Below are 24,726 nucleotides of genomic sequence, written 5' to 3'. Positions count from 1 at the left end.
GTTTTCCTAATAATCCTTTCGGTGAGTGTATATCCATACATACCCGTCAGGGAGCTTCACACCAATACATCTCCGATAGTGCCGATATTACAGCTACACGGGGCCTACAATGGGACGGCTGGTTAATTAACCACTCAGGGAAATACCCAAGGAATGAATGCGTGGCCAAACAAACCAGCAGAAAAACTCAACTCAGTTCCGTTGCTCGAGTAGTCTATTTTGTGACAGGGAGACAGTACATGCATTACCTGTCGAATTAACGTTTTTATCTTCCAAGCCTACATGAAAAAAAGCAAGTAATTTACATGACATTAACATTCTCCTTATCACTTTAACCCTCATGTTGTCCTTGGGTCAAATTTGACCGGTTTTCAGTTATTTGTTTCATTTTTGGCACAAAGAATGGGCGCTAAAAAATTTCAACAATGAAAATATCTAAAAACTTTGGCAAAAGCATCAGAAAAAGCACTCTAAAACCTTGAAAAAGTGACAACAATGTCAGAAAAAGTGATCATAGTGTTGAAAAGACGACACAAGGGTTAAACGTGTCAAAAATAGTGCATATTGTTGTATTTTTATCTACAGGTGAAAATTATAACACTACCCTTTCTACCATTCTCCACCTTTCCTTTCTCCGCTGTTTCTTTGCCCTCTGTCTCTCATGTTGGATATGGAAGTGGGTGAGCGCTCCACGGCTCTGCGGTGTGCGATAGGTGTGTCACATTGGTTTCCAAATTCATGTGACATGGGCTAGCCGCAGGGCTGGTTTGGCACAAACACACAAAAGCGCTGAAAACATTTGGATGTGATGTAGCTACCCCATTTTGTTTGTTATTTTAATATCGATATTTCTTTAAACAAGTCAATACCAAATGAGTAACTTGTAAGTATTGAAACCGCAATATCGATCCACCAATCCCTAGCATTTGGCTAAACTTTCAAAAGGACAGGGCTTTCTTGCTCTCAAAACAGCAAAACTAAGAGGTAAAAGTTTAAGTCTACAGTCCAGTATTTTGCTACATAGGACATACTATTCAAGTTTAAGTTGTACGTAGGGGTTAATAATGTTTTGGCCGACGATGCCCGAATTTTCTTCTTTTTTTTTTTTTTACCATGCCTTTCTGGGCTTCCTTATATAACACATAACCAGGAGTAAAAACATAAAAAAATTCATATATCTGCAGGTACATATTTTAGTGTATTTAATACAGAGATGAAACAGGAGTTGATTTAATTAAATAAAAACAGCATTAGATAAAAAGAGAGATAAAACTAGAAACATAAATAGCAAAAAAAGAAAGAAAACAAAATATATTCGTCAAGGATAAATATGTACACTGATGCAGCATTCCTTCTTAAACATTTACACAGACACGGAATGGACACACTGTAAAGACATCTTTTAAAATGTGGACGGCTGTACAGGGAACAGAATATTAGTGCTTTAACTATTCTAACCGATTCTCTTAAATGTTACAATAGAAGCTTTATAAAAGCTGGAAACTATCTTATATTTAAATGTTGAAGGTGGGTTAATTACAGGAGTAATATATCATATCAGGTGAAATTAAGTCTACCCCATTACTACTACATTAAAACATCATTAAATGTCAGCTAATATAAAGGTCATAAGGTATAAAGGGAATTAAAAAAACGTTACAACACGGTAAAGGGCAAGAGAGGTCAACCTTGTAATTTTAACTAGTACATAAAACTCACAAAGAGCTTAACAATCTACATTTGTTTAATACAAATACCTAAACATGTACAGTTAAAAGTATTTTTATTTCTTCAAAGCACAGTGAAATAAAACTAGCATTCAAGGACAGCAAAACGTTCCAATTTTAACCAGATGACAGACATTGTTTACTTGGTCAATAGTTAAGTGTTAACACTTCACTAAACACTGCCAACAATGGTAACCAACCAGGAAGCTGAACAGGCAATTAACAACAAAAATTCAGCATGTCAATATAATCCATTAACAAGTGCAGAGAAAAAGCAGAGCATCCTTCATTTTTTAAGGGTAAGGCGAACTTTATATGACAGTTGTAATCACACAGCTGTAGCCCTTAGCAAGATGCAGTACCATTCCAGTTAGCTTCTAGTCTTAATTCAAGAATTGTGTATGTTTAGAAAGAAGCACCAAACTGCATACATCTAACTTAATACATCATATGGTAGGCATCAGGTTGATGAACAATTGGTTTAATTGTTTTAACCCTTCTTGGCCCAAGTTGCAGTGGTGAAGCACTATAGCAGTAGCTAAACAATGAATTCTTCAGTGCCTTCAATGCCATTTTCCTTTTGGATTTGGAAAGTTTGTGAGGAGCTCCAGTATGGACAAATGCTTGTTAGCCATATATATAGGTGACTTCTACTTTTTTGCACCCTTCCAAGCAGTTCAGAAGAGGTGGGTGGTTGAACGACTGAATGTGTGGTACTTCCTCTCAAACATGGAGGGCAGATTGACCATGGAGGGGGAATGGTGTGCCTGTATATAAAAAAGAGCAACAAATTAGAGAAAGAAAAATGTGTGTGAAGAAGTGACAAAAAACCTAAAATAAAGTGTTAATAACCATTTGTGTTGGTTAACAAAACGTGGCTCTTATTTAAATTATTTTGGCCATTCACCACATCGACAGTATGACTACAATAAAGTCAAACAAGGCAAGAAAGAACAAGCAACAGTGCACGTGTGAATGTATGTTTATTAAGTGTTCACATAGCCATTCAATTCAGTTCAATACCAGCATTCTAGCTCCCTTCACTTTAACCACTAAGTCCAACACCGGGACTGGACTCATCAAGAAATGCAACCTTTGCCAAAACAAGCGTGCTTTTTTTGGCGCGCGCACGCGCACACACACACACACACACACACACACACACACACACACACACACACACACACACACACACACACACACACACACACACACACACACACACACACACACACACACACACACACACACACACACACACACACACACACACACACACACACACACACACACACACTTTAGTTACTCAACGGCCTTTGCTATGATCAAAGCCAGTAGGGCGGTCTATATTTCAGGCAAGGTAGACTGACTACTTCTATATACTTATATTTCACCATAAAAAAAATCACTACTCTGCATAGTGAGTGACAAATCTATATTTCTACATTTACCTTTAAGCGAGTGTTTGATACCCAAGATTGATTTTCATTTATTTACTTGAGTGACTGTGCCCAGTAATTTAATGACCGTAGAACTCTCTTCCTCTTCACTATGGTTGGTGTTAGCAACTAGTATTTTTTGTTGAAATGCATGCTTCTGTAATCTTTGTCCAACCCTTTTTCATAAGCATAAATACCTTTCAGAATGGTAGAGCACTGAATATGGGACATATGTCCAACAACTCAGCAATAACAATTGGTTAAAATGTAGGACAGACAACACGTGACCTGCCACCAAAAATTAAAGATCGGATTAGAAACCACTCTGGCTCTGATGAATGCATTGACATTTTAATTCTAGTAAGCCGTTTTTGTGTAAACTGGCCAAAACAAAAAGAGCATAGCATCCAAAATCAAAGGAACGCCTTTTGAATTTTTTACATGCCAATTTGGATTTTTACTTTTGATATTTTCTTCAACTGACACTTTCATTAGTCCTTTAAATTGTTTTTAAAGAAGCTGCATTTATTGAAAACCTTTGTGTTAAACTTAACCTAATTAATAACCTAACCTAGTTAATTTGATTTATTTATAATTAAAACAACCAATTTTAATGTTTATGGATCTGCCCAGTAATGTGTTAAACACCTGACAGGAAAATAAAATATTCTATATGAAACAGCATTCCTTTAATGAGCCATTTTCCCCTTAAGGAAAGTAAGCGGAAGTGGATGAATCTTAGGGCTGCACGATATTAGATTTAGTTTTCAAAACAGACTTTCACTGTTCTCCTTTTACATTGTTACCGGCCAACCCTGGTGCCCATGTGGGCAGCATGTGTATGTGACGTAACGTTAGTCCGATGGAGTTTGTTATAGGAAGTGAGGCTCGCCCGTGTGTAGAAAAGTACCATAAGCGGCAAATGACACAGTGAGGCAGATGCTTTTCCATTGGTAGTGAAGCTACAGCAGTCCATGTTTTATGTTTGCTGCAAAGATGAACTAAATCACCGGATTAATGCAATCACGTCCCCCGGCCATTTTTCACTGCAGAAAGCTGCTACTAGCCAGGCTAACGCTAATATAGTTAGCTTAAAGAAACCAGAAGTCTGTCCCTACTAACGGTATGGTTTGGAGCCACGACACTGGAAATGTAACACTAACCTACAACAGAAGTCTGTGTCTGGTCTAAAATCATTTGCACTGAGTGTTCATGGATACACAGTTTGATGCTAGTGCGTGACATACAGGCTCTGCATGCACAGCCAACCACCAATCACAATCAATGTTGATCACTTAACAAGCCGCCCCCGCTAGTCGACCTAATCCTAAAATTTATAGGAAGCAATATGCATACATTAACATAATTAAAATTTCATAATTCAGAATAATTCCCTTTAGCCTGGATTGATAGTATTATATGAATACAATGGTGTCATTCTAGTCAACCAGTGTATTTCTACATAATTTCCCTCTCTAAAATCACTAGTAGTCACAGCGCTTACTTGCTTTGGTGTTTGTAAAGCATTAAAGTTCAACAAAGAATGTTTCACATTAGAAAAGTTCCCATTTCATTTTTATTTTCTATGTAGATACACTCCCCTACAAAAATCAGCGCAGTAGTCGTGAATGATTTATTATTTCCAAATAGAACGATTTATGTCATCTTGTAAAAATTAGTTTTTTTCATATCGCAATCAGACTGATCTCATGAAAGGGTGTATGTATGTCACATCAATTTGTATGCCATTCTTTGTGCATTATCAAGATGCATTCTTACTTTTTAGCGTGTTTATCAACGCAGTTTGGCTTCCATTGAGTTACCTTACTTTGCGATTGTGTGATACTATTTGCTATGGCGTAAATTCCCAAAGGGCGAAAATCCACTTAGGGAGGTTTGTTGGGGTGGCGAATGGGTAAAACACAGGACTTTCACCCGGGAGCGCGGGGATCATCTCCTGCATGTGGCACTCCCTTAAAGCCAACCCCTTTGTTCTTTTCTAAACTCAACGGTCGCTTTCTTCGTCTTTTACTAAAGCCAACCTTGTTTTGCTTTTCCTGAACCCGACAGTAGCTTTCTTCTCGCGAGCGGCTTTGCTTTAGAAAGTTGGCGTGTATGTTAACGCAAAGTCATGATACCACGTTGCCGCAATATATATTGCAGGGGGAAAACAAATAAAATAGCAATGTCAGTTTTTTTCAATATCGTGCAGGCCTAATGAATCCTAAATCTACACCAACTCAGCTTTATAATACCGTACTTGTATAGAGCCAACAAGTGATAGAAACCAACTAGCAAACATTCCCAGCCACCATCAACAGTTAGAAACCCAGGTGATTCAAAGGAGCACAGCTATTCCAAATCAACCCTTAAAATCTATGCCCTGTACACGTATCCCAATCTTAAGTGGGGAGAACCAATGCAACTGCAATACCTGTATATTTCTAAGCCCCTCTCATATAATCATTGGAGATCAGAGTTCAGCTGGATAGCAGACCCTTATTAATCTGATCCATCATTGTCGTAGGGTCTCAGCTTCTAAGGGGTTGATTTGGGACTAGAAATACACATGTGGCATTTGGATGTTAAAAGGCCAAGATGGACAGCATATAGTGAGGATTAATTTGACATGAAAAAAACGTAGTTGTGCACCCCTGGTTTAAACTAGACCCCAATAATAAGTTTGCTCACATCAGACTCCAGGACTGAACTTGGCCATGGTTTAGAGCAGAGTCTCCCTGCGAGGACTGTTCAGGGCAGCCTTGTGTGGTTCCAAGGGGTCTTGAGGATCCCTGCATGACTCAGAAAAAGTCATACCTTTGACATTAACCAACTGAGGAACAAGGAGCCTTGGCTGGAACCCTACAGAGGGTAGGTGTCTGGAAACATGCTGGCTAGATGTTGGATGGGAGGTTTTGGGGTTGAGCTGAGCGGAGTTTTGGATAGCTGGAATGGAGGTGGGAAGAGTTGACGAGGTGGACTGTTGGGAATTGTAGAGGCCTGAATGAGCTTGTGCTGATTGGGACACTAATGGAGCAGGAAGAATGGACTTGGGTTCTTGGGTGCTAGGGCAATAGTCGGGGCATAGGCTTTGGCTGAACTCAGGGCCAGGGATATGGGCAGGGTTTTGGGCTGGGCTGCAGGGGGTACGTATACAGACAGGAACCCTGGCCCTGACAGGAGGATGGTCCAGAGAGTTAGAACGCTGCACCACAGCACTGCTCTTTGCAGAATCACTCAAACTGAACGTGGAGGTAGAGCGAGAAATCTAGAGTACATAGCAGAAGGGAGACACATATGGAGCAGGGATTTACATATCATGAAAAAAAAGATTAGATAGGCAGAGAACAGACATGCTGAAACAAAATCCAGGGAGAGAGAATATCCTCAGAAGGTAAAACAAGACAGAAAATTTGTCTTCATGTAAAAGAGTATTCTTTTTTTTTTTGGGGGGGGGGGGGGGGGGGGAGGGGTAAATATTTCATAAGGACAAACATTTAAAAAAAAGTTAAAGCAGATTACGAAAGTTATAACTGCAGGGAAAATGTTTTCATCACATACCTGGACAGATCAATACTGTAGTTTTAAATGTACAATGCACAGCTGCCAACACTTTTAAAATTGTTAAACACAGGTTTTAAAGAAAGCTTGGATTATCAAACTTTTCAGTATCTTGTTTCCACTGGCAAGTGACTGTTTGCTTAACACCTCCCATGAACAGCTTTGTTAAATCAGCCAGGGATATTTGAGGGTACATCACTTTTGTGAGGTTACAGGAAGAAAAAGACCACTAGCATATCTACATTGTATTTTTCTCCTGAGTGGGAGTCAGTTTTGGATGCTACGGTATTAGAGTGTAGGCTAATGTTAGGAACTTTGTCCTCTATTGGATTTAGGAAAGTTTACACTCAAGCAACATGGCGTTTAACAAGTGCACATTTAAAAGTGTAAAGAAAATAGTATTACTGTCAATGTACTGTATTACTGCTCTACCTCCCTCCTCACTGACCGAAGTGATCACAGACGGAGTTGAGCCCGTTAACACAGAGGGAGAAAGAGAGGAGAGCCAATGTTAGGCCATATCACTATGCATTATCTGCTTACATTTTCCTCACCAATGTACAGTCTTGAGCAAACCAAATGGATGAACAGATGGGCCACCAATCACCACTCAAATGGATTATGGACTGCAACATGAATTTCACACAACACGAACGTAGATGATATTACCCACGCAGTTGACTAATCACTCACCGACCACCCCCCCCCCCTTCTGCACTGGGTGGTGTTTAAAGTAAGGAAACAGATTAATCTTTTACAGCAGTGCATTGCTGCAGTTCATGGTGGTATGCAGCTGCAGATGTAATATATAGTAAACACAAATTATATTTTTCAACATAAAAAACACAATTCTGGTGTTATTAGCACAGTTAATCCCAAGGCAAGACCACCAGCAGCATGCTACTACTAACGCTATAGCCTCTCTGAGCAAGTGCAACGTTTATATATATATATATATATATATATATATATATATATATATATATATATATATATATATATATACATATATATACACACACACACACACACACACACACATACACATTATATTTTTACTTATTTAACTTTCTAGTAACGTTCAGTGTTTAAAAAGTGAAATTAGCATGAGATTTGTTTATTACATTAAATAATAATGTAAATACTACTAAGGGTGGTAAAGCCACATATTTCATTTTGTATTTATGTAATCTGAACTTTAGTTTGTTTCTGACTTTCATATGACTTTTTACACCAGGCTTGGTCACTGCTCAATATGCTACTGTGATTGAAGTAGTAAAATAAAAAAGGTCATTCATATAAATCACCTAATTTCATCATCACATACAGGCCTGGCCTCCAGAAAAGAACATTTTGTTTAATATATTGAATATTGTTTATACTATGCAGTGATTTATTGCTCGTCTTTGTTGAAAAATACAGGAGACAAAGAGCTTAAAAAAATAATCACATTTTAAATCGCAATATTGGTAAAAAAAATGTTATTTCCAAAAATTGTTCAGCCCTTCTAAAAATTACTGCCCAATTTCCTTGATGCAGTTAGATGTTAAGATTTAAAAAATGTTGTCAAATACATTTAATAAGGTAATTGCTTAGTTAAAGCGCCCATATTATTGTCATTTTTAGGTTTATAATTGTATTTTGAGGTTGTACCAGAATAGGTTTACATTGTTTAATTTTCAAAAAACACTATATTTTTATTGTACTGCACATTGCTGCAGATCCTCTTTTCACCCTTTGTGTTTAGGTCTCTACAGAGTGAGGTATCTCACTTGTTTTAGCTACAGAGTGAGGCATCTCCCTTCTTTACTATCTTTGTTGGGAGTCGCACAAGCGCAGTAGCTAGGTAAGGCTCACATCAGCTAGATAAGTTTCTCTAACTTTTGTCAGTACAAGGCAGGATTAGCTGGGCGACTTCTTCTAGACGAGGGCCACTTGTGGAATACCTGCAGAACAGGAACATGGAAGGATTCTTTTGTAGATTATGATGAACTAGTGTGTTCTGTAGCAGTGTTTTGGCATTGAGAACGAGCTAGCCTGCTAGCGCTAGCATTCTACGGTTAGCCACCTCGTCTCAGCTAGTTACGTAGAAAGCCATGGAGATTTTGAACAGCTCACCCGGAGACTGAAGGCTGAGGACATTAAGGAACCCGTATCTCACTCAAAACAGCATGGATGTTTTTTTTTCAAGTCTGCATGCGTGTGAAAGCACCAGAGACAAAATATCACCCCAAATCCCAGGAAAAGTGATTTTTTTTCATAATAAGGGGACTTTAATTAATCCCGATCAGGTTGGGTTTATTCACGGGCGTAGCCCTTTGGATAATATTAGGTCTCATTAATACTGCATGGTCTGCAGCTGATAAACACCAATAGCTGATAGATATAACAGATTTCCCTTGATGCCTATATGTTCAAAATGTTCTAAAAATGTTGCTTTTGGAAGGGGAACAAGACATGGCTCACTACTTTCTCCTTTGTTGTTTTGTTAAGCCATAGAGCCTTTGGCAGCAGCCATAAGGGGGGAGGGAGACTAACTTCCCAGGTGTTATGGCAGGAAGGGTAGTGCACAAACGTATGCTTTATGTGGATGATACAGCAGGTGAAATAAGTATTGAACACATCACCATTTTTCTCAGTAAATATATTTCCAAAGATGCTATTGACATGAAGTTTTTCACCAGATGTTGGTAACAACTAAAGTAATCTATACATACGAAACCAAAACAAATAAGTTCAGAAATTAAGCTATGTGTAATAATTTGAAATGACACAGGGGAAAAAGTACTGAACACATGAAAAAAGGGAGGTACAAAAAGGCATGTAAATTAATATCAGCTGGTTCAGTCCCAACTGATGGACTACAAAAGGTTCGCATTGCCAAGTTGTCACACAAGACACATCTCATGATGGGTAAAAGCAAAGATCTGTGCAAAGACCTTCAAAACCTAATTGTTGCAAAACATAAGGATGGCATTAGTTATAGGCGCATTTTTAAGGGGCCATAATGCGGAAGTGAAAAGACAATCATTTCACCATAAATTTGCCTCGACCAGGTGCTCCTCGCAACATTTCTGAAAGAAGAGTGAAAAGAATAACCAAAAGAGTTGTCCAAGAGCCAAGGACCCCCCCCCCCAAAAAAGACCTGCAAGTAGCAGGTACTGTTGTCTCAAAGAAAATAGTCAGTAATGCACTCCACCGCCATGGCATGTATGCTTTTCCCTGTGTCATTTCACATTATTACACATAACTTAATTTCCAGTGTTGGACAAGTTACTTTTAAAAAGTAATTAGTTAGTTACTTCTTTCAAAAAGTAACTAAATTAGATACTCCGTTACAAATTATAAAAGTAACTTGTTACTTCAGAAAGTAACTAATGCGTTACTTTGAAGTGAATTTTTAAATGCTCAAATGTGACCCCACCTCCCCCCCTCTTTAACGGAACATAAAATACATGTGCATGTTCAATTATTAATGATAAATCTGAATATTATAATGAAATTTACACTTAATACAATACATTATTAACAGAAACTGTGCAAAAACCCAAACTCTTTTAATGTTGCTGTGGGACAAAGTGAGACTAGCCTCCAATCAAACGTCACGTATGTATAATATGATAATATGTCTAGTGGATCGATACAAATAACAACATAGATGTTTTGGAACTTTTGATATTTATCGCCCCTCAACAGGCCACAACTGGGCAAAATTAAATAATGCTTGTGCTATAGCTCTCCAAATAACGTTAGTGGCCTGATGTATACTTTTGCGCTGGTGTGTGCTTCAAGCCGGTGTGTGTGTGTGTGTGTGTGTGTCTGTGTGTGTGTGTGTGTGTGTGTGTGTGTGTGTGTGTGTGTGTCTTTAACGCCATACCTGTATCTTGTTGATTGACTCGCTTGTGTGTTTTGTTATGTGTCTGTGCTTATGAACACCCGCCCAACTCTAACTCTGATTGGCTTACCATGAAATTTTACTTAACCTCAACCAATTGTTAGCATTTATGTGCTTGTCTTGTGCATGCCCCACTAACCAAGGAAGAAAAAAAGTCTTTGGTTCTCGGCTCAGAGATCTAGTTGGTCTGAAGAAAAAAAACACAATTACAATTATAGTAACGCGCAGCATTTTTCGGCAGTAAAGATAACGGCATTAAGATGGGAAGAGTAATCAATCAGATTACTCGTTACTGAAAAAAGTAACGCCATTAGTAACACCGTTCTTTTATAATGCCCTTATTCCCATCACTGTTAATTTCTGAATTTATTTTGTTTTGGTTTCTTTGTATGTATGGATTACTTGGGCTGTTACCAATATCTGGTGAACATTTCATGTCATGCCTTCAGAAATATGAGAAAAATGATGACGTGTTCAATAATTATTTCACCCGCTGTATATTACTTTTTGTGTCCAAACCTAGCAGATCAATACCCTGACTACTCAGTATCATTGGCTGTTTATTAAAATGTTTCCGTTATAACGTAAATTGGTACAAGTCAGAAGCGCTGCCTTTAACGGCTTAGTGCCCCGTTTAAGCCTTCCTAGTCTCGCATTGCCAGACCTACCTCCACAGTGGAAGGTCTGGCTAGTCCACACAACATTCCGGTATAGGGAAAATATATGTTCTAGTTTATTGGCATTTCTTTAAACCAATCAAAATCGTCCTGGGTGGCGGTATGCGCCAGACGGAGCAACGGGGCTTCTGCAAAATAGCGTCTGGAAGGAACTTGTTTTGGTGGGACATGTGTACAGTTGTGTTCAAAATAATAGCAGTCCAATATCATAAATCATATTAATTGGTAGAAGTGTTATTTCTAGTAAGTGTTGTAGAATCATATAAAACCAACAGATCCAACAGTCCAGACATGCATGCTGCTTATTCTGTGTAATTGAAAAGGGCATGTTCAAAATAGCAGTGTTGTGTCCAATTAGTGAGGTGATTAATTCTGTGAAGAAACAGGTGTCACTTATTTAGGAAGGAAGCACATGTTGTGCATGCTGGTTATAGTGCATTTCACACTGAAATACTCAGCAAAATGGGTCGTTCCAGATACTGCTCTGAGGAACAGTAGACTTTGATTGGAGAGTGGAAAACATATAAAGAAGTGCAAAAATTATAAGCTGCTCAGCCAAAATGATTTCAAATGCCTTGAAAAGGCATCCAACGCCTGAACGACGTGGGAAAAAAACACCAACTACCATTCGAATGGATGGGAGATTAGCCAAAATGGCAAAGGCTGAACCAATGACCAGCTCCAGGAAAATCAAAGAAGACTTAAAGTTACCTGTGAGTACTGTTACAATCAGAAAAAGGCTATGGGAAGCAAAGCTATTAGCTAGAAGCCCCTCAAAGTCCCATTGCTGAAAAAAAAAAACATGTACTGAATAGGTTGAAATTTGCCAAAGGTGAGACTGACTGGTCAAAGGAGAAATGAAGCAACCTTCTGTAGACTGATGAGAGAAAAATTGCTTTTTGGGTCTAGGGGCCGCAGACAGTTTGTCCGACGACCCCCATGCACTGAATTAAAGCCACTGTGCACTGTGAAGACAGTAAAGCATGGTGGTGCAAAAATCATGTTATGGGGATGTTTCTCATACTGTGTTGTTGGGCCTATGTATTGCATACCAGGGATCATGGATCAGTTTCAATACATTAACATACTTGAAGAGGTCATGTTGTAGGTAATGCCTTTGAAAGGACTCTTTCAACAAGACAATGACCCAAAAACACAGCAGTTAGGAGCAAAATCTTGGTTCCAGATGAACAAGATTGATGTTTTGGAGTGGTTAGCCCGGTCCCCGGACCTCAATCCCATAGAAAACTTGTGGGGTGACATAAAAAATGCGGTTTCTGAGGCCAAATCCAGTAATGCAGAGAAATTGTGGAATGTAGTTAAATTGTCCTGGGCTGGAATACCTGTTCACAGTTGCCAGAAGTTGGTTGACTCCATGCAACACAGATGTGAAACAGTTCTAAGAAATAATGGTTATGCAACTTAATATTAGTGCAGTGATACTGCTATGTTTTTGAACAGCCTAATATTCATTTTTCTTCACTTTCTGTAAAGGTATAACACAAACTTGATCAATGTTTGTCATGTTTTGATTTGGAATTAAATGTGCAGTGTTTTTGTTGAGTCATGAGCCAGTTATTATGCATCTGGCCCCTGGTTTCACTGTCATTGTCCAACCATTTTTACTTTATTTTTGGTCATGCAACAAAGTTGGGGAACAGTCAGTTCCTAATATTAACAATTTGGGCAAAAAGTAAATAAAACATCTTTTGCAAAATAGGTTTTACTATTTATCCTACAGCTGCCAAACACATTGCATTAACATCCTCATTAAAAAACAAGGTAATAATTTAGATATGGCAATTGAATGTGTGTAAATGTTGTGAATGTTGTAATTTGATTTTTTTCTTCTTTTTAATTAGGCAAGATAGAAACTACTAAAGCCAACTGAAAGCTGTTCCATCATTAATTAATGGAAGACTCAGTTGCCTGGTTTTCAGCAAAGGGAAAAAAAGAGATAGAATAAAAAAAGAAATCAAGGGCAGAGACATCCAACAGCCACCCAGTATTAATTGTGTTTTGCGGTTCATAGAAAGACAAAGTAGAGACATTACACACACACACACACACACACACACTTTAAATTCAAAAATCTTATGACGTAAGTAAACCAAAACACAGATATTAGTGTTTGAATCATAAACATGTGGATATTAGAAAGCATTATGTCTACTTTTGTGTGTATATTAACAAAAACACTTACAGCCAATGTGGAGCTGCTGCCAATGCGATTTTCACAACTCAGTCTCTGACTTTTCTCATCTGGAGTACTGTTAGCCATGAACGCCCTCTGGATCACACGTTTTGGGGTCTTAGTAAAAGAGAACGCCCTCGTCACCTGGCACAAACACAAAGACAGAATCTTAGCATTTTATTTTGTATTTTTAGCCACTTTCTTTTGAGTATTTGTAGATAGAACTCTTTTTTTGTCTTGTTCATGGCATCAGTTCAATTCAATTTTATTTCAAGTGTAATATCACCATAATACATGGTCTCAAAACACTGTACAACAGGGAATTCAGTAAAGTAACCATTTGAACAATTCCGGTTTATTGCTAAATTTTAAATCTGTAGGCTGCAATGACTAAGTAATTATGAAAAACTGATTAATCACAGTATTATTATAAAAATCAGGAATGCAATAACAGTCTTACCAAAGACCTGATACTATGCACCACATACCACAAACAAACTTACAGAAAACTTCAGCTCAATATAACATCATAATTGGTTATTAAACCAGGATTGTTCTCTTAGCCTCTCATTAGTTATCAAAGTTATAACGAGAGTCATAGATTACCCAAGACAGATTTATTATTCAATGAGATGTCTCTTTTACCATTTTACCAAGTACGGAGTTCAAGTGTGTAATGTTGTGATTACTGCATAAAATATTTTTCATATTACGAGCCAATGGTAACAGGGTTACATGTGCAATTCAGCACACATATTTACCTCATGATCTAGACTACAATTTAAAAAGTCTTGTCAGTCTGAACTATGGCTGTACCCGAATGAGGACATTTGGGTCGACTTAAAGTCGGCACTTCAGGCCAATGTGTCTCTTATGTGCGGCTGCTTACAGCTCTGTCAGAAGAGTCAATCACATTGGATGACAGTAGAGGAGGTTTTGCCAGCGTCCGGTTAAAAACAAGCTTAGCCGACATTCAGCAACGGAGTTGAGAGCAGCAAACAGAACTGGGTTGTTTCTGGCTTCTTGACTGATTCTTCAAATCGTCTAAGTTTAGGGGGCAGCACAAGTATAAATAATGCTTGGCTTCTAGGGATGACTCATGATAACATCATACATGTTGAGCAAAGGTGCAGTTCGGAAGGCTGCCTTTACCTTTTTAGAGGTCTTCTTGATGGCCCTGGAGGCTTTGCTTAGGGTGCTGTCCATATCCTTGGTGTTGACCTGTAGGGAGTTTGGGTCTGTACACTGAATCAGGTCCTCCTGATTACAAGACAAAAACAATTTAATCTCAAACTCAATATAATAAGTGTGAAATTAATTTATTCAAAACATTATGCTTTGCTGTAAAAAACTTGGGAGAGGGGATGGAAAGATCAGACAGAGAGTGACAGACAGTCACACACACAATATCTCTCTCTCCCTCACCCTGCAAGCCGGGCTCTTACTCATCTGTTAACATCGAAGTGCTGACCCAGTTAAAACAGTAACAACATCACCCCCTGCTGCTTTCTCTGCTAAATACGGCATTAAAAAAAGAGGGGAAGCTAAGGTATAAGCTTCCCAAAAATAGCACAAAAAAGTGAAAGTGTGCTCCAACCCTGGCTGTCGTCATAACATAGGGATTCTGCAGCCTGATCCAACACTTGGAACCATGGTACAGTTTGTCATCACGGAAACATTTTTTTTGTTAGGCTTTCAACTATATTATTTAAATGAAATGAGCTGATTTGACCATGGAGATGCAAGAAATACTGTATGCTCTAGACCAGAACACAGGACCTTCTTCTTGTATTTACTTTGCCTGCTTTTGCCCCAGACACATCCAACTAATATAATTCATTAAAATAACCTGTAATTGCAACTTCAGTGAGCATTCTGAGCAACAGGTCACTGTGTCATCTGTTACTAAGAATGAAAAAGGACTGTGTGGCTCTTCCTTTCTGCTGTTTGTAATACTTGTCTTATTTTTGTCTGCTGTCTGCCCGAGCGCAGATAGCAGCGAAGGCCCTATTGAAACTGAAGGAATTATTGTTCTTTTCTGCAAATGAATCACCTTTTTTAGGGGCTTAACGTACACGAAACCTCACCAAAATTGGCGGGCACATCAAGTCTAATGAATATGTATGTATTTTAAGGGTTTTAGGAAGAGGCGCCCTGAAGTACATTTACACATATTGAATGTATCATGTGAAGACGTACAAAAAAAAGCTCATTGAAACCATACTCAAAACCCATAGACAGTTAAAGAAATGGATCAACAGATCCTGTTGCTCTGGACGGAGATTAGTGAAGGATATTAGAAGCAATTTTCCGGTGAGTGCTAAGCGTTACTGTGCAGCCTCTAACTGAGCTTGACCACGTAGATGTGAGGTGGGCAACCTGTCTTAAAGTTGTAAGTCTTCTGGTAGCTGTGCCAAGAGAAATTTCAATCATTCCCAATCAGCAGAGATGGAGAGCGTAGGTATACTGTATGTAAGGAGATAACATAGGCACAGGCTAATTATTGCTAACTAAAATGCTTATTAGAATTAGTAATTAACCCTAAACAGCTGATGTAAGTCAAAACTGTCTGCAAACTTCTCCTGACAATACGGTGATTTGTCGACCACGCAACAGCAAGTCACTTGGTTATGACACAATCATTAGCATATTTTTATAAAAATGTCTGCTCCGGAGCCATAATGTGAGGTACAATGTAATGGAGCATTTTATATATCATCATGTCTCTTTAGAAATAAATAATGGAAAAATAAAAAAATTCATTAAAAATGTATGTCAATGGAATGCTAACGCAGGGCGATGGCTTCGTAGCATTAAAATGGCGCCATGGGAGCTAAGCATAGAGAGGAGATGCTTGCCCCCTTGCCTAAACCCAACAGGAAGTCCACCATTTTGAAAACAAGGTTCAAAATTAGTGAGATTTTGGTCAATTCCACATGTTGTACTTTAACGAACACCTCCTAGAGATTTCATCTGATCAACTTCAAATTTGGTTTGTGCCACCTTAAAACCTTAGCAATGAAACTTAATAAAAACGTTTTATCATAGGGCATGGCTGTGGCGGGGCAACCATTTTGTGCGTTTCGCCATCAAAACAGGAAGTGGGTGTAACTTGAGTGTACATTGTCCATTTCCAGGATTCATAAGTGTCCAAACCTGAGGACATATAAAGGCTGATATTTACTCAAAGTCATAGCGCCCCCTAGTGGCAACAGGTAGTAGGCCTAAAAGTCCAAGTGCAATACTTTAACCCTCATGTTGTCCTTGGGTCAAACTGTTCCGTTTCTCAAAATCAATGTTCTTTTTAAACGACCCAGAATAACAGGATTGATTCCACACAACGCTCTTTGGCAAGTACAAATCTCTACTTTCCTTCATTTTGGGGAGTCTTATTCAATTTCTATAGCATTTAAAAAAAAAAAATTGAAGTGATGTTGAAATAGTATTGAGAAAAAGTTGACATATTCCAATCTGTGATTACCCATTAACATACAGTACATTCCTTTAATTTTAGTCTAAATAATTCCTAATTTCTGCATTTCTAACTCAATTGACCATCAATTCCAAAAATAACTGTAAAACTAAAGTTAATAAGTTAGTGTTACGTAGTGTTGAAAACGCCAAAAAAAGTGACAAACATTGGGGGGAAAAAGCGTCAAAAGTATTGAAAAAAAGGGTAAAAAAAAATAAAATAAAAAGTTAAGTGTTGCTTTTCAATTTTGAAGGGAAGACAACACACGGGTTAACAAAGTACTCCTACAGATTTCATCAGATTGACTTCAAATTCAGTTTGTGTCATCTAAAGACCTGATAAGACGATGATAAGTTATTAAAAGCAAAACCTTTTGTCCTGAGGTGTGCTGGCCATTTTGAGTAGTTTTTCACGAAGGTCCAGGCCTGAGGACATTTATAGGCCAAAATTGACTTTCGGTCATAGCATCCCCCGGTGGCAACAGGAAATCAACCTTATATGACAAACATCATCCAATTTACATGAAACGTGTGTGGTTTCCATGTGATACTGAGCTGCCCCCTATACTTTAACTATGCCGAATGTACTCAGGCCACACCCCCTTCCATAATATTTTGTTTTATAACTTATGACCCGTTTGATGTAGACCCTTGTGTGAGGTATCATTGAACTCAGCAGAGCGCTCTTTATTAATTGATGATGACGTTGAGTCTGTCCCTTTTCATTGATGACGATTTGTAGTGTCTGAATGCAGTGCAAATGCACAGTCGCAACGAGCGGCATCCACCAGTAACCCGACTTGGCCTGTTAATTGTGATTTATTTTCTATATTTTCATTGTTTTTATTGGAATTTAAATACTTATACTTACTTTTTCACCAATGTGATGTCACACTAAGTTCACACAGAATGTGATTCCTATTTAGTTTGAATGTTGTTTTTAACCAAGTTAATGTGTTAATTGTGATTTCAATTCTATATTTCCGTGTAAGCTAATATATTATATAAGCTAATATTAGCACTTAACATTTCTAAAGATTTTTTTTTATTCCTGTTTAATTTGAATGTTTTGTTTTTACAAAGTTAATAGTCCATACTACTTGTAAATTGTGAATTGTAGTCTATAAGATTTTGATCTGGTCTGTTAAGTTCCTATCTATCAAAGAGTGAGTTAAAACAATGGTGACTGAGCATATGACCCATTGGTGAAAGCATTTGTATGGGCTGCTTTGCCAAGTAATACAATCTGAGTGCTTCAATGAAGTGAATGAGAGGCTGAAGGTTTTACATCATGGGGCTGCTCAGAACGGTGAACTGTCTCGTAACATCTCAGACCGGGCTGTGGAAGCGGATGGATTCCATCGGGGCTCAGTCGGTGGAATTGCTAAGGGTAACCGCCATACTGGTAGCGAAGGTAGAAGAATTGTCGAAATCAGTACATGAACTGGATGCACGTTTGTTGCTGATGGTGAGAGAGATTGATTGGCGGACATTGATTCGGACAAATTCCACCAAATCAACCTAAATTGGATTGAAATTGTTATCCTTTGCCCCCACCCTCCCACCCTCCCTTCACCCAAGCGGGAAAACAACTTGCAGCTGGCCTTACTATCTTTTCCTGTGCACTGGCTTATCTCCTCAAGGACAAGGCCGAATGAACTGAACTTTTCTAACAACTTGGACAGTCTGACGCTTCATACTTTACACACACACAACTCATTATCTCAATCCACACCATACATGCCCTCCCCCACCCCCCTCGCTTCCGTCTGACTGCCACGGTTTCTTGTGTTTTTTTCCCACCCTCCCGAGTCACCTCAAAAAATTCCTTCATGTGACCACATGTACTGTGTGTTGTCTTGTGCATTATGTTGTGATGTATTGTGTACTATGTTGCTGTCTGCATTAATCCTTTTCTGGAAAGCGTGTGGTGGCGCTGTTCAAAAGCTGCCGCCCGGAGGCTTGCTCTAATCCAAGTCAAATTCCTCGTATGTGTCCTCATACCTGGCGAATAAATCTGAATCTGATTCTGAGTGCCTGGTGCGACTTTCCCGCCCTAAATTCAAATGACAAGTTTTACGTCAGTTAGCACAGGTTGATCTCCCCGTCTGCCTAAGGTGGCAATAGCTAACTTAGCTAATATTACAAGTTGTAAAAAGGAATTAATACCTTGTTTTGCAGTGTCAACGTTAATCTTGTCAAAGGACACATGTGGACACTAGCCTGTATTAGTGTGTGTATGTGTTTGTGTGTGTGTGGCTTCTCACCGCATCAGCCCTGCAGATGGTGTTGGCAACATGGCGGCATAGTGTTCGCAACAAGACACTTTTAACCATTTCCTCTCCAGCCAGTTGAAAGCTGAACAACAAGTTCTCCTGTTCAGTTGGAGGGCGAACCACCAAGGCGAATGCATTCACGCAATCTGAAGTGATAAAGAAAAAATAATAAATAGTGACAACAACAACAAAAATCGACCAAGTGAAGAGATTAAAATGAAGAAAATGAGATGGAAAAGTATGATGGAGAAAAAGTGTTAGATGGAGAGAAAGGGAAGAGAAATAAATTGAAAGCTTAAAGCAAACAAAAGTAGCAGAAGAAAAGATGCAAGATAAATCAAATTCAGTGCTTCGTTCAAATTTATTAACATCAATCACCACTGTTGCATGTGTAAAGACAGCATTTGTAATTATTTCTAAACAATGTGTTTTCAAATGAAACTACAGGGGTAGACAATACATGAAACACAAAATGTTGAACTTGCTTTTAAACCTCCTTTTCTAAACCTTGTCAGTGTGTCATACTGTATCCCGAAATTTGGAATCCTTGAGTGGTTCTACAGAAAAAAGTAAGACTTTGCAGACTAAAAGAAGAAATCCACTTGAATTGTTTTAATGATATCTAGCTCTGAAATCAGGATTGGTACTACTCTTGGTGGTTAATCAACTATTGTTGATTATTCCATTGATTAATAGATTCTTAGTCGGACAAAAAAATTAAAAGCAAAATTTTATTCAGAAATTTATTTAAAAAACTAAAGCATTCCTTGTCTTTTTGTACAATGCTCTTTTAACCGGTTACGAAAATAGCTGAAATTCCATCCTTTTTGGTCTAAACGGCATACCCAATTAAAAGTGGTAGAGCTCCCACATACTTTGACACTCTGGGGTGTGCTTGATATCATTGGAAAGGTAACACTGAGGTCAGGATTCTAGGCCTTACTGACAGAGTTACAGAGGCTTGAATGTAGTTTTATTTGGAGTTCCCGTCCAAGTCATACATCTATAAACCGACTAAAATACCAGTGACAGACAGGATTTCACAGACTTTTTTTTCCAGATTTTTGTGGCCCAAAACGGCTGATGTTGCGGGAGCTTTGTAAAACATTGCAATAAAAGTTGCAATGTTTTTTGTAGGTTTGTTGCAATGAAGTTGCGAGAGAGATAGCAAAAAAAGTTGTGATTATTTTTATTTTTATTTTTATATAGTTCTTTAAAATTAAAAAGGAAACTTCTTTTGGAGAGAATAAACTAAATTAGGCTGAGTTTATCTAGTAACCATACCAAAAAGGCTCAGGATGCCACAAATGTTGGTATAATACGAAAATGGCTGGTGAAAAAATAATTTATTGAATGAATCCAATTTAAACATATCTGTTAGTGGCTTGTTGATCTTTACATTTTTAGTTCATTTCCTATCCTGAGACACACATTCATTCAGTTTGATAAAGGACTCATTGGACTTTACCTTATCATTGCACTTACAACAACAAGCGTAACTGTCCTCAATTTAAGTCATCCTGTACGTATCGTCTCCGGTTTACCCTGCATCTGTGTGTGTGTGTGTGTGTGTGCGCGCGTGCGTGCAAAAGCCACGGATTTTGCGAAATACTTGCGGTTATTGGTCCAAATTGCAAGTTGCACCAAAGTTACAGTGTTTGGTTGAATTTGCGTGAATTGATGCGATCGCAACATTGCAAAATGCTGGAGGGGCTAGGTGAGATACAGATAACACAAGGCCGGAGCCAGCTCAGCTTACTAAAAAAAATTTGAAATCAAAAGACTCAAAAAATGGATTTTATATGAATTTTTTTCTACAGGTATGTCTATGCGTTTTCCTTATTTCAATTTGGTAAGTGTAAAGCAAAAAAACAAAATGCGCAAAATACAAAACTTCTCAAATACACAAACACACACAGAATTCCAAAACTCATTTGAATGGTCTCCTTATCAGCTAAAAAGGTAGGAGGGTCTCGTAACATGGAATTGTAACTAGTTTGAGCAACTGTCAATCAGACGCCATGACGTTTTCGCCACATCAGGTTTTGCGCATTCACACGAGACCTACTGCTGTCCCAATGCTCTTTTTGATCGAGGAGTAAGTGAATGAAAAAAAATCAAGGGAGGCCGCGAGCTTACTTGAAATCGAGGGGTAGCAATATACATTGTGTAACAGGCAACAATGGATGCCGCATTGACCAAAGAAACCCATTAATGTAAGTTTTTCAGCTTAAATAATTGATTTAAATATAACGACAGTCTTGTTTTGTGGTCTATACAGTCCTGTGCATATATACTTGCAACTATGTTCTTAATTGAAACTTTTTTTAAATTGCTAACTTGCTATGCTAACGCTGAAAACGAGCAGAAGTTTCTTAAGTCGTGTGTTCATGTTGTACCTATTCATTGTTGCATTGGTTTTGCAGTGTGTATACACATGTATTGCAAACAGACCTAAGTACTACACAGATAAGAACATCTGCCTCTGCACCAAAGTGAACACAACATAACTATAAAATATATAAATCTATAAATGCATTTGACACCGTTGTCAAAACCCACGCAATTGACATAGACAGAGACGGTGTCTTGGAAGATTCTGATCAATACTGTATGGTGATGTAACCATGTGGTGTCTCATTTCATAGGGGGTATGTTTTCACCCCTAGCTCTTACCACTTGGTTTCAAGGGCCAAGGGCTAGGGGTAAGGGCTAGGGGTAAGATGGAGAAATGGGATTTAGCCTAAAACTGACTATCTCAGCCTCATGAGAGGTCTTGTTTGATTCCTAACACTTAAGAGAACAACATGGATGCCCTCATTGGCCATTAGAAGTATCGCATGAGAAATCAGTCCCATTTGAAAGGCCTGGAAAGGAAATAGTGGGGTTCTTTTTTTTTTTGTATGTCGGTCTCGTAACTTCAAGATTGTGAGGCGAACAGCTTGTTTTGGATAACATGGCTTGGCTATTCCATTTCCTTGGACTTGGCGAGGTATGAAAAAAATACCGACATGGATTAAGGGAGAATGAAAAGGTATGAACGCAAACACACTCAACACTAGCTGTGCCTTCTTTGTCAGTGTCATGGCAACTTTATTACAGTTGTATAACTGCTATAAGTCATCTTATGTGTTTGGTCTTAATAGCATCATGAGAGGCTAAGCTTTCAATCAATGTTCAAGTTCACGTTACTTTATTTGTACCCAGATGTACATTTTGTTTGCAGTAGAGTCCTCATGCACACATAAAAAGTAGAATAACTGGTAAATAAACAATTTGTGAAAAGTAGTTTTAGAAATGTACTGGAATTTGTGAAAAAGCATTACCTTACCCATTGTGATACCAAACAGTTTTGGGCACTTGAGGTTATTGTATGAAGTCTTAGGTATGTAAAAAGCACATACACTTTCATCTGCTCTATTTTTTTGTGACCTAAAGTTAGCGATGGGAGAGGTAATGGCTCTTTTCATTGAATGTGCAAAAGACAGCTTAGACCAGGTGAATGGGACTGCAGAGAGCCTACAGCATGTGGATTTACCATTCCAGCAGAGAGGATTGTTATTTTTGCCAGCAGTAAAGTTTACAAGTGTTTGTCCAAGTTTCAAGATCCATGGGAAATTACTATATATTTACTATTACTATACAGAGTAGTGTGTTGTGTAAAACAGCGGCATAGAGGAGAACGGGACCACATGCAGACAGAGGAGATTGAAATATTGCTTCCTACATGTTTATGCTTGTGGAAGGTAAGTAAGTATTGATAAGTACTACTGACTTTTTACTCACTTACTCATTTGAAAGTTAACTCATTTAGTTAAAGAATATGATATTCCAAGAAAACATTTTTATTTAAATATATTCAAACACAAGATTTTACCAGAAAACCTGGAGGATGGATGGAACTTTTTTAGCCTTGACCCTTAACAGGTGAGCAAGGACACAATGGTGTGAAAAAGTGTTTGCCCCCTTCCTCATTTCCTGTTCCTTTGCATGTTTGTCACACTTAAGTGTTTCGGAACATCAAACCAATTTAAACAATAGTCAAGGACAACACAAGTAAACACAAAATGCAATTTGTAAATGAAGGTGTTTATTATTAAAAGGTGAAAAAAAATCCAAACCATCATGGCCCTGTGTGAAAAAGTGATTGCCCCCTAAACCTAATAACTGGTTGGGCCACCCTTAGCAGCAACAACTGCAACCAAGCGTTTGCAATAACGTGCAATGAGGCTTTTACATCGTCCTGGAGGAATTTTGGCCCACTCATCTTTGCAGAATTGTCCTAATTCAGTTACATTAGAGGGTTTTCGAGCATGAACGGCCTTTTTAAGGTCATACCACAACATCTCAATAGGATTCAGGTCAGGACTTTGGCTAGGCCACTCCAAAGTCTTCATTTTGTTTTTCTTCAGCCATTCGGTGGTGGACTTGCTGGTATGTTTAGGATCATTGTCCTGCTGCAGAACCCAAGTTCGTTTCAGCTTGAGTACACAAACAGATGGTCGGACATTCTCCTTCAGGATCTCTTGGTAGACAGCAGAATTCATAGTTCCTTTTATCACGGCAAGTCTTCCAGGTCCTGAAGCAGCAAAACAGCCACAGACCATCACACTACCACCACCATATTTTACTGTTGGTATAATGTTCTCTTTATGAAATGCAGTGTTCCTTCTACGCCAGATATACTTGGACACACACCTTCCAAAGAGTTCCACTTTTGTCTCATCGGTCCACAGAATGTTGTCCCAAAAGTCTTGGGGATCATCAAGATGTGTTGTGGAGAAATTGAGACGAGCTTTGACGTTCTTTTTGCTCAGCAGTGGTTTTCTCCTTGGAACTCTGCCATGCAGGCCATTTTTGCCCAGTCTTTTCCTGATGGTGGAGGCATGAACGCTGACCTTAACTGAGGCAAGTGAGGCCTGCAGTTCTTTAGACGTTGTTGTGGGGTCTTTTGTGACCTCTTGGATGAGTCGTCGATGCGCTCTTGGGGTAATTTTGGGCGGCCGGACACTCCTGGGAAGGTTCACCACTGTTCCATGTCTTCGCCATTTGTGGATAATGGCTCTCACTGTGGTTCGCTGGATTCCCAAAGCTTTGGAAATGGCTTTATAACCCTTTCCAGACTGATAGATCTCAATTACTTTCTTTCTCAATTGTTCCTGAATTTCTTTGGGTCTCTGCATGATGTGTAGCTTTTAAGGATCTTCTAGTGGACCTTACTGTGTCAAACAGCTCTTATTTAAGTGATGCCTTGATTGTGAACAAGTGTGGCAATAATCAGGCCTGGGTGTGGCTAGAGAAATTGAACTCAGGTGTGGACAACCACAGTTATAGTATGTTTTAACAAGGGGGGCAATCACTTTTTCACACAGGGCCATGATGGTTTGGATTTTTTTTTCACCTTTAATAATAAACACCTTCATTTACAAATTGCATTTTGTGTTTACTTGTGTTGTCCTTGACTATTGTTTAAATTGGTTTGATGT

General features: G+C 38.5%; 1 protein-coding gene across 1 annotated transcript in view; it reads right to left on the bottom strand.

Annotated features, from left to right (window-relative positions):
• Positions 1-1,181: 1,181 nt before the first annotated feature.
• The window catches only part of LOC116699836 (protein ECT2), a 79,538-nt gene continuing 55,993 nt past the window's right edge, over positions 1,182-24,726 (bottom strand). The window contains exons 10-14 of the mRNA XM_032532624.1: positions 19,232-19,386; positions 14,646-14,753; positions 13,503-13,637; positions 5,858-6,434; positions 1,182-2,494 (exon numbers count right to left, since the gene is read on the bottom strand). Of these exons, the coding sequence (XP_032388515.1) occupies positions 5,889-6,434; positions 13,503-13,637; positions 14,646-14,753; positions 19,232-19,386 (944 nt within the window). The 3' untranslated portion in view covers positions 1,182-2,494; positions 5,858-5,888. The remainder of the gene's footprint in view (positions 2,495-5,857; positions 6,435-13,502; positions 13,638-14,645; positions 14,754-19,231; positions 19,387-24,726) is intronic.

This window comes from Etheostoma spectabile, chromosome 12, assembly GCF_008692095.1.
Source record: "Etheostoma spectabile isolate EspeVRDwgs_2016 chromosome 12, UIUC_Espe_1.0, whole genome shotgun sequence".
In the NCBI taxonomy this organism is placed as follows: Eukaryota; Metazoa; Chordata; class Actinopteri; order Perciformes; family Percidae; genus Etheostoma; species Etheostoma spectabile.
Note: the sequence above shows the minus strand (reverse complement) of the source record. Positions and strands in the feature narration are given on the sequence as shown.